This window comes from Zootoca vivipara, chromosome 14, assembly GCF_963506605.1.
Source record: "Zootoca vivipara chromosome 14, rZooViv1.1, whole genome shotgun sequence".
NCBI lineage: Eukaryota > Metazoa > Chordata > Lepidosauria > Squamata > Lacertidae > Zootoca > Zootoca vivipara.
The window spans coordinates 28,442,563-28,453,458 of NC_083289.1; the positions used below are offsets into that span (position 1 = coordinate 28,442,563).

General features: G+C 51.5%; 1 protein-coding gene across 1 annotated transcript; it reads right to left on the reverse strand.

Moving 5' to 3' along the window:
- Positions 1–663: 663 nt before the first annotated feature.
- On the reverse strand, positions 664–4,990 carry LOC118093019 (interleukin-9 receptor). The gene is made up of 6 exons (XM_035131734.2): positions 4,946–4,990; positions 4,470–4,618; positions 3,922–4,099; positions 3,270–3,384; positions 2,520–2,604; positions 664–1,490 (listed from the first exon to the last, which is right to left on the reverse strand). Exons 1-6 carry the CDS (start codon positions 4,965–4,967, stop codon positions 954–956), a joined length of 1,086 nt encoding a protein of 361 aa, XP_034987625.1. The 5' UTR covers positions 4,968–4,990; the 3' UTR covers positions 664–953.
- Positions 4,991–10,896: the final 5,906 nt, after the last annotated feature.

A 10,896-nucleotide genomic window follows, 5' to 3' on the forward strand; every position in this document is an offset into this window, starting at 1 on the left:
TTTTCCTCTGACCTCCATGGGAATGGAGCCGAGCTGACGGAGGTAGTCTTGAGTGTGGTATTGGAGAATCCCTTCATGGCAGTTTGGGCGGCTTCAATGTCCATGCTGAGGCTGTCTCAGATGGGCCAGCCTAGGACTTCATGGCCCATATGATAACCACGAAGCTGTCTCAGCACATCACTGGGCCAGCACATATGGCTGGGGGTGGGCTTCACACGCTGTAAGCGGAGTGTGGGGTGGGGGCTTATTGTGAATCCATCATCACCGACAGAACATTCCCTGGTGAGGTTTGGGCAGAAGGCAGCTACTGCATGCTGCAGTGCTGGAGGAACTCGAGATGGACAGCCTTCAGAGGCCAATGGAATCTGATGGATGCTTGAATTCTCTGGGGGATTTGCAGATATTAACACACACACACACCCCGCAATACAAGAAACTGCACCGAGAGCTGTTTCAAGGATACAGCTCGACCCTCCCTAGCTCCTTGATCTTCTTGCCTTGTGTTGTGGGTGGCAGCTAACAGGCCCAGCAGCTTCAGATGCCCAGGAAGGCTGGGCCTGTGATCCACTACCCCATCACCTTTCCCAAGGGGTGGCAGTAGCAGCAGAAGCACTGCAGGGTTCTGGTGGGGGACAGGGAGCAGAGAACGCAAAGGGCCTCTGTTCTGAGTGTGACTTTATTGCAGTTGCAAGCAGAACTCACTGGAAAGAAGCAGGCACTACCCCCTGCCAACCCGGCTGCACATGCTCCAACTGTCAGCTCTGACTCTCCCACTGCAACACAGCTCCCAAATGTTCCCCTTGCCTCCTTCCTTCCAGGGATGCCCCCTTCCCAGCCATCAAGTCACACTGACAGTCTTCTTGTCCAGCCCCACTGGGGAAATATCCATCCATCGAGACATCAGCCCAGCCATGGTCAGGGCAACAGGGCTCGCCTTGATCTGTGGGTGGGGGTCAGACATGGCCAGTGGGGCCCAGAACAGCCTGGGGGGAGTCCTTTGCAGCCTGGCCCGGGCCCCACGCTGAGATGCTCTGCAGCAGCTGCTCAGCAGCAGGCCTGGAGCCTGGCTGGCTGTGGCCACCTCCCAAGGAGCAGTAATCATTGCTGCCAAAGAGGAGGAGAAGGGCGGGTGTCTCCGTCTCCAGTGGGCCCTGCTTTTGGAAGGTGAAGCCCCACTCGCATGGCAAAGAAGAAGAGCCCTCCTGCTCTGCTTCCCCAGAGGGAAGGGGTGCCTCTGCTTCAGGCTGCGGCTGCTTCAGGTCTCCCCCGAGGCCTCTCTGTTTGCTGGCCATATATTGATAGTCTGGCACCTCAGGCGGCGGGCAACTGCTCTCTTTGGACAGGGCCTCAGCCTCTGGCGGGGGCTGGCAGAAGGAAAGCCGGGAAATGCCTGCTGGGGGGGCATTCTCCTCCTCGCCCCCCTTGCTGTGGCCCCAGGGCATCTCCTTGTCCTCGTTGCCACCGCTCTTTTCTGCCAGGCCAACCCAGCGCTGGAAGAGAGCAGAAAATAGCCTCAGGTTCCCCACCTGGAATGGCTTTCCATGCCGGAAGCCAGCATGAGAATGATCCCGCTACCCCCTCGGCTACTGCTGGAGTCAGTGTGCACCTCTCGGGCTACCTGCTACTTGCAGGATGTGTGTGTATGTTCATCCCTAGATACCTGGAGAACCTGGTTGGTTGAGATTAGTTTCTTTTATTTACATGATTTACGTGCTGCTTCAGATTTCCAAAACTACATTTCGGAAACTACAACTAATGCAGAATGCAGCAGCTAGACTGGTGACTGGGAGCGACCGCTGGGACCATACGCACTGGTCCTGAAATACCTACATTGGCTCCCAGTACGTTTCCAAACAAAATTCAAAGTGTTGGTGCTGACCTTTAAAGCTCTAAGCGGCCTTGGCCCTCTATACCCGAAGGAGTGTCTCCACTCCCATTGTTCAGCCTAGACACTGAAATCTAGCGCTGAGGGCCTTGGGCGGTTCCCTCACTGCAAGAAGCGAGGTTATAGGGAACTAGGAAAGGCTTTCTCAGTAGTGGCCTCCACCCTGTGGAACACCCTCCCATCAGATGTCAAGGAGAAAAGTAACTATACAACCTTTAGAAGGCAGCCCTGCATAGGGAAGTTTTTAATGTTTAATGTTTTTATATATGCTGGAAGCTACTCAGATTGGCTGGGGCAACCCAGTCAGATGGGTGGGGTACAAATGTTGTTGTTGTTGTTGTTGTTTACAACCTGCCTCCAAGTGAGGCGGCCAGGTCCTGCCTAGGCCACAAAGCTGCCAGCCTGACACCCACATCTCCCCACCACTACCAGAGAGGGACCAGGAAGACTCCCAGGCGGCAATACCAAAACCTTGCCCAGAAAGCCATCTCTGTAGCTGAAACCCTCTTCTCTTCTGAAAGGATGGGAGGCCCACTTCTCCATGGCAGCCTGAGAATTACACCCCGCCCTCCCCAGCTTGGTACTCAGCCATCATCAGGTTCTATGTGGCTGCTCCCGAGATCATGGTTGTTACCTTGAAATCCCCACTGTGTGAGAGATAAAGGGGCTGGAAATAAGCTGCTGGGCTGGGGATGTTTGCGCTGCAATGGCCCTTGGATCTGTGGAAAGAGAGAAGCGCAGCCCATGGGAAAACACCCCTTCTCTTCCTCCAGCCTCCCACAGTCCATCCTCCCTGGGTGCTGGTGGTGTACAAATAATTGCCTCCTCCTCCTCCTGCAGAAGCATTGAGCGCCCCTATTCCACCTCCTTGGTGCATGTCAACCCCAGTGAGGAAAAGAGAAAGCACAGGCAACCTCCTGCCCACCTGCTGGGCCAATTTGGAGCTGGAGAGTGGTCTGGTTGTATGCAAACGCCCTCGAAGGGCTGGTGTTCACACAACTGAAGGAAGTACCTCCATGCACACAAAAGGCTGAGCATCAGCCATACCCAATCTGAGAGCCAGTTCCCACTTCAGGGCAGGGCAGAAGGAGATAGATATACTGCAGTCTGTGTGCCTTTTATGTGACAGGCACTCCTTTCCTGCTGTGGGAACCACAAAAGCCTCCCTTTCCTGTGTCTCTGTTTTCTGCGCTTGTGCATGCACTAGGCACATTGTGTGGGTGCGAGGGAGTGCAACTCAGGGTAGCAAAGCCCTGGGCCAGAGACCCCAACTCCTTCTCTGACCTCATGTGATGAGCAAAACACAAATACTGGTGCCTGGGCCCTCCTGGCTGCCTGTATGCAACATCTCCAGGTGAAATGAATGAATGAGTGAGTGATATACCTCCAGAAGATTGTGAGTACCAGGAGCAGGAACAGTAGGATGCCCAGGCAGAGAAAGAGCGGGTTGAACACATGCTTCAGGAGGTGGGATTCCCAATGCTGCTGCCGCTCGTTGCCTGTGGATGGAATCATCAGCACATCAGTATAGTGGAGGATTGCCCTCGGTTTGCCAAAAAAAGGAGCTGGTGACCGAAGGAATGAGCACAATTGCCTTTTTGTGGGTTTCACTTTGGAACGGCAAACAAGCAGACACGCATTTCACCAAGAGCTTATGCAGCCTGTGTGGTGTGTGGGATATATTCAGCTCCAGTAAAATACTAAATAAATCTTTGGGGGATGAAACTGGTAGCCGCAGAGAGTCTGTGTCTTGCCTAGAAAGGCAGATTTTAAAAACCTGTCCCTTAAGAAGCTTACGTGGCTAGTTCCGAGGAACACCAAAGACGACCTTTCCCCCCAAGAGACGTGACCCTGTGTTTTTTTTAATGCGGGGGGGGGGCCTTTGTTGGTACTTTGTTTTGTGAGTTGTAACTTGCCTTTGAGCATAAGAAAACAAAACCTATAACACAAATGAGTGCAAGCAAGAGAAGTGGAATTTTTGTGTGTGTGGACCTGGGTGTGTGGCACATCAAATGCAGCACAGCTTTGTACCAGACCTGGGGGAACTTTCCACTTGGTGGTGGCACTCCACGGACTCCACTGGCTTCTGTAGTGCATATTCACATCTGGAGTTTTGCAGCGAATTCTTGCCACATACTCTATGCCAGACTCGAACTCGAAGCCCTCAATTTCCACCCATGTTTCTTTGTTGACCCAGACCTTGTTCTGTGCCTGCTGTGAAGGATCGGAGCACAAGCAATGTTTCCATTAGACAAAATTCAGTTGAGCAGGCCCTGTAAGCCATAGCAAATACCAGAAGGAGATGGGGGCTTCCGGGTGGAGACCTTGCCTTGTGCCGCTAACAGCTTGTTCAGACTCAACGTTTGCTTGTGCTTTCACCCAACCCCATTTTCTCAGTTGTAGATATCACTGCTGCTCAGCCATTTGCCATCCACGTCAGTGTGCAAACCTTGACTGGACGTCTCTGTGCTGTGTGTCAGCCAAGACCCCTCATGTCTCCTATCCTCCAGGGCACCGTGATCCTTGAGAAGGGAAGAGGTGGTGATACACCTTCCGCTCTCAGCCCATTTCAGTGGCCTCTTACCTCCCAGGGTACTTCTGTGGTCTTGAATGCCAGTTCCCATTGCCAGTCGTCCAGAAAAATGTCTTCATAGGCCTCTGGCCTCCTCCACTGCATCCAACACTTGCTGGAACTCATGTTGCTCTGCAGGTCAAACGGTGGCTCACATTTGACTGGAAAGAGATGGAGAGCGGAGAGGAGGTGCTGCCGAGAGCCAAGAAGACCCCACCCACCCAAAAGCAACACTGTGTGTGTGTGCGTGCGCGCGCTCCTGGGACATCCTCCAGGGAGCTGCTGCTGCTCAGGGAGAACTCAGCAGGGCTCACCAGGATGTCCAGGGCTGGAAAAAGCTCAGAAAGAGGTGGAGGGGAGGGAAAAGGCTGGGGGCAAACAGTGTGTCCCCAGCAGCTGGAGTACACATGGACCCTTGCCTCCAACCATGGCCACTCTCCCGTCCTGGAGAAGTTTGAGTCAGTCCCTCCACACGCAAGAAGACTCACTGTGCAGCCTGGGCTCATACATCGCAAAGACTATGAGTCCATTTCCGGAGGAGGAGGAGGCATACAAGGAGACGCTGTACTCATCGTTCTCTGTGAACTCGCCCTCTTCACTATTCACAGAGCAGCTGAACAGGTCCAGGGCCTCCTCAGAGAGATGGCAGATGAGGTCACTGTAGAGACCGAGGAGGCTGCAAAACAGAGGAGAGGGGGAAGAAGGTCCTTCCTTGGGGTGGCCGCTGGGCATGAAGCATGGCTGGGGGGAATGTGGCCAGGCTGGGGGAATGTGGCCAGGCTGGGGAAATGTGGCCGGCCGCCATGAGAGGAAGGAGAGAATGCCTCTGAGCATATGGAGAGTAACTCCTATCACAACACTCATTTACCTGGACTTCCTGACTGTGTGTCCAAAAGGGACAAAAGGAGGGAGGGACAGGGATTTGTTTCCAGGCAACCTGAAAATCTAAATGTGCACTTTGGAGAAATTAAGGATTGCCCAGAGGTGGAGAGGGTGAAGAGGCCATTTTGCAAAGGTGGTTGAGAGCCCACTCGCCCATCTGGGAGGAGTGGGAAGGGTCTACCCACCAGGGAAGGGACTCGAACAGATCCCTGGGGGCTGGGATGGGCGTGATATTGGGCAGAGCAGCCTTTGACTCTGTGGTTGTGCCTAGCACCATGGGCATTTTCTCCCAAGAGGGTATACCCTGCTGTGGCTGTTGCTTTTTGCCCCTTGTGCTCCTGCCAAAGTCCTGGGAAGTCTGCTCTCTGGCTCCTGAAACCCATCAATCACCAACATCCCCTGGACTCTGCAGGCACCTCCTTTCCCCCCCACAGCTTGCAACCATGAGAGATACACTCCCCAGGAACCCAGAACCACCCTGCAAGAAACCTGGCTCCTGCCAGCTCCCAGTCACCCAGCAGGGAACAGGGCTTGGTGTCCCTGCCCTTACTCAGAGAAATTGAGGTGGAAGGGTCCCTCTCCCAGGATCTCCTCACGGCGGTGCCATGTGCAATTTACCCTGCGGCCCTGCAGCCCATAATTGTTCAGACATCGCACACTGTTGTTGGAGAGCCCTGCCAGGAGACAGAGAAAAGGGGAGAAGGGGTTCAGGGCACCGTTAGACGCCAGCTGCACCCTCATCAGTCCAGCACCACTCCCGCCCTCCTTCCTGAAATTTGGCTTGCGTTTATTCCAAATGTGCCATTAGGAGGCACTGGGAAGAAGAGGTTGCAGATGCTTTGGGGACAAGAGCATAAGAACACAAAGAGAGCCCTGCAGCTGGATGAAACCAGTGGTTCATCTAGTTCAGCCTCTGGTTCTCACAGTGGCCAACTAGATGCTCCAAAGGGAAGAAGCCCATAAGCAGCCGGCATTAAGAAGCATTCCTGCCTTGAGCAGAAGATGAAAGGAGCAATCTGCCCCTCTGGGTTGCTGGGAGGTTTCTGGAGGAGAGACCTGATTTGGGGATTTCAGTGGACAAGCTGCTATGCACTTGTGTGTTCTTCTGCAACCTCCTGCTTCTCACCTGTCTCTGAGCATGCCCTGTCCACTGCACTGGATGAAGGAAAAGCCCCTTCTCAGAGAGAGGGTGTAATCTAGTACAGGGCTAGTGCTCAGCAGCGCTTTCTGATATTTTGAATTACTTTATTAAATCATCTTGATGAATTTGTTTTGTCGTATGCTACTGTGTTTGATATTACAGTCAAACCTTGGTTCCTGAATGCCTCTGTTATCGTACGTTTCGGCTCCCGAATGCTGAAACTTGGAAGTAACTGATCCGGTTTTGAATGATTTTCGGAAGCCAAACAGCTCCTGGGGAGGTTTTTTATTTTTATTTTCATTTTTCTCCATTGACTTTGCTGACCGCCCTTTGATCCTCATTTTGGAAGTTGAACTGGCTTCCAGAATGGATTACGTTCGACAACAGAGGTTTGACCATACAGTGATTGCATTGTTCGTTGTTTCTTAACGCTACTGAGATTATTGTGAGTCGCTTTGAGCTCAACACGTGTGGTTGGAAAGGCAGAATACAAATATTACATCAAAAATCTAAACAAATGTAGAAAGGGGACTCTGTAAAGAAAACAGCAAAGACCCTAGGGACCTTCCACTTCCTCAAAGGGGCCAAAGCCGGGAAAGAAGCCCAGAGATGGGTCTGGATATGTTCACAATAGGGTGAACAGCAGCATTTTAATCTGGAAAATGGCCAGGTGGAGAGTTAAAGACACTGCCCCCTCTTTCAACAGTGCTTTTCTGGACAAAATGGAACCCCTGCCCCCCACCCCAACTACTTTTAAGTTAAACCCTAACACATCCACACGCATTGAGACCAGGAGATGTCCTGAGAGACCTTGTGGTGCCTTTTGAGCTCCGCTCTGGTCACAGGTCCTCAGACGTACATCCTATTCTCTGTAGGTCCATTTGGTGGCCAAGAACCGCTCCCCTCCCCACCTACCTGTTTGCTGTATTTCCTCAGCCGCAAAGAGAGGGAAGAGGAGCACCTGCAACAGGCAAGTGGTCTGACAGCCTTCCCCCATGGCCATAATGACTCCTAGAAAACAGAAGGACAGAAGGGGCCCGGTCAACCCACTGCTAAGCCAGCTCCTCTCCCTGCAGATGGAAAGTGACTTCCGATGGCGAGGCACTAAGGTCTCTCTGTGGCAATGGGGCCAGGAAGCTTATACTGCACATGGCATGCCAAGCCCCAGGGAGGGAGACAGGATGGATTCAGAAGAGCTTTTTCACCTGCTTTATTCCCACTGAAGGCTGTTGTTGCTGTGTGATACGCAGGATAGTGGTGAACGTGGGGGGATGCAGAAACACCCCCACCCCACCTTATATAGAACATTCCTTAACAGCTATAGCCATCTCAGTTGTGGAGACTTGCTATATATCTACATCTATCTATATTATAAAATTGATATGATATACCATATTTTTCCATGTATAAGACTCCCCCTACTTTTGTGGTGTATATTACTCCCCCATGTATAAGACGCCCCCTACTTTTGGGGACCCCAAATTTATAAGACACCCCCAGATTTTAACTTTGTTTTAAAGTAAAAAAACTTAGTCTTATACACAGAAAAAATACAGTAATTATATCTATATGTTATAATTGCATCTCTACCAGCCCTGTAACAGAGCCTCAAAAGGACCCAAGGACTCCCAGTAATTTGGAGGGGGGTGGAAATTCTTATACCACCCAGGCTGAAATCTCATGGACGCTTACATGAAAGGGAGCCCCATTGATCACAGCTATTATATAAATTATATCAGCCCTCCTCTGTGCCTTGACCAGACCCAATGTGACTCTTACCCAGAGCTCCTTGGGGGGGTCTCTCTCTCTGGATAGATTTCGTGGGAGGCAGAAAAGCAGTCCAGAAAGCAATGGCAAGTGGCTGCAGATGGACTCTGTGGTTCTTCCTCTCCTGGAGCTGCTCCAGTGGCAATTTGCTCCGTCTTGGCCCCTGGGCTGATTAGAAAGAACAGTTTGTTTACCAGGCAGGGGGAGGTCTCTTCTCTATTGAGGCAGATGTTGGCGATAAGTTTCGCAGGCTATGGAGATTGTCTCTAAGATTGTCAAACCAATTTTGAGGGGTATGAAGGCATTAACCCTGTGGGTCCCCAAGCATGAGCCATGTGCCTGAAACCTGCCTGAGCCCTGGTTTTTGCCCTACATTTTTGCTACCTCATGTAAGGAGACATCTGTGCTTCTTCTGATCCCAAAACAGAGCTGGCCCAACCATTAAGCAAACTGAGGCAATTGCCTCAGGTGGCAGGTGCTGGGGTGGGGCAGCAGCCCCCACATTTTCATCTAAAGCCCTCCTCCAAGCCATTCCCCTGTTGCTGCGTGACCTGTCCAGAAACTTGGGTCTGGTCTGCTGTGTCAAGTATGGTGTGGAGGGCTGAATTAAGAGTCAGCTGCCAATCCACTCGTCTTCTGTATATTGGATTTGGGGAGGGGGCGTTCCATCTTTCCTTCTTTGCCACAGGCGGGCAGTTGAATATATTGGGCCGGTCGTGCCCACAGAGGAAGGTTGTCTCCCTGGGGAGAGGAGGAAGACATCCAGAGCCATCCTTGCAGCCTAGAAAGGGAGAAAGAGCACCAGTGAAGACTTCAGGACTCAGCTGTACAGCTGCAAATATAATGTTTTAAGTGCATTATACAAATTTCACACTAGATGGCGATAGTGAGCTTATGGCAGATTCAATATATTTTTCAAAACACTTTTTTTAAAAAAAGCATTTTCACTGTGTTTTTTAAAATGTGTCTAAATTCCACCCAGTCAGGTGGAAAAGAAGTAGCCCAAAGGGGTTGTGGCCAGGCAAAGGGGCTCTCAGGGAAGTAAGAAAGGAAGGCTCACAGACAGACAGCTGAAGCTGCACAGCTGCAACCATTGAACTGGCAAGTGCAGCTGCCTGGCTGGCCTCTTGTCCTGCAGGGACCCTGTGCTTTTGCAGCACACACACAAGGTTCCGTGTCAGGCTGCCCTGTTAAATCAACTCTTCCTTGTTAGCTATAGGTCCATGGGGTGACTAGCTTCCCCTGAAACGCCTGCAGCCCAGATGCCCTGGCAGGGATACCAGTTTGCAAATCCACCCCCCTCTCTTCTAGAGCAGAGCCCAGCTGTGTTCAGCTCCTCTGCTCCAGACACTTCCTCTGATGGCTCATCCATAGCAGTTCCAACAGGATGCGCCTCTTGCATCCTCCCAAGGCAGGAGAGTCTTTCAGGATGAAGAAAGAAGACCTTGGGTGTATGCCAGGGAGGGAGGTGTTGCGCCTTTTCTCTGGCAACAGGGATGGGGAGGCTGCTTCAGGCGGCCTCCACATACAAGTGTTAGTCCAGGCCAGTGGGGGATGGCAGGCAGCTTCAGGCAAGGTGTAAGGTTGTGGACATCAGTCCCCGGTGAAAAGATCCCGCTATGCCAGGCCGGGAAAAGCCAGTGCAGCAGAGGCTGCAGCCTGGTTCAACAGCAGGGGATTTCTTGACTGCTTCTGCCTCCTGGAGGAACTTTAGGCTCAGGCAGGCAAGCCCTGGTATATGGCCCTTCCAAGGGGCAAGATGGCCAGCGGAGAGAGGGAGGAAATAATGTTGTGGTTGGGGGGGGGGAATAGATGTCTGGAAGAAGTTAGGCTTGCTGGGCCGCTTCAGGGCACACAGGAAAAGCTTGGTCCGGTGGCCCCTTCGCTTTGGAACTGCCTTCGCACTATTTCTCTTGAAGGCCTCCCTTGGCAACAAGCATCTGAAGGGGCTCCAGGGGAGAGGCTGCTAGGACCATCTAGGGCAGGCATAGGCAAACTCGTCCCTCCAGATGTTTTGGGACTACAACTCCCATCATCCCTAGCTAACAGGACCAGTGGTCAGGGATGATGGGAGTTGTAGTCCCAAAACATCTGGAGGGCTGAGTTTGCCTATGCCTGATCTAGTGGGCTCAGCTTTTTCCACCTGCCTTGCCCCACCCCTTTGCCTGGGATCCTTTTAAAGTGAAGATGCTGCTTAGGTATTTTTGTCTTAACTTTTTTCGTAGGACCACCAATGTGTTTGGTTTGTAATACTGTTGGAATGTTTTGAATGTGTATAATTCTGCATTATTAGTGTATGCATTATTGCATTTGTGTGTACACTATCTGCTAATTCTTGGGAGCCTTTCTGGCTAAAAAGTGGCATATAAATAAACAATAACATAAAGTAACAATGGGGGATGCTTATTCCAGCCTGCACCAGTACTGGGTTTGAAATAGTTTTTTAATATGCCTTGATTGTTAAAGCGCTTTGGCACGTTTCCCAGGAAGAGGTTCTTGAATGAAACAAAGAAATGAAGTTTATCACCAAGTTAAATGTTGAGTATAATTGTTTAATTGCAGACTGAAATGGAGAATGTCTGCATGTATACTGCTATGGGTTTAACACTTGAAAATTCCATTGGGGAATGCTAAAGCTCTCTAAGCTTC

Bases quoted from the DNA above. Each gene is read 5' to 3' on its own strand.
- LOC118093019 (XM_035131734.2), bottom strand. From the start codon at position 4,967: ATGTATGAGCCCAGGCTGCACA. The intron at 2,605-3,269 runs GTATATCACTCA...CTCTTTCCACAG, and splicing joins GTACTCACAATCTTCTGGAG to ATCCAAGGGCCATTGCAGCG. The intron at 1,491-2,519 runs GTAACAACCATG...GCTCTCTTCCAG, and splicing joins CACACAGTGGGGATTTCAAG to CGCTGGGTTGGCCTGGCAGA.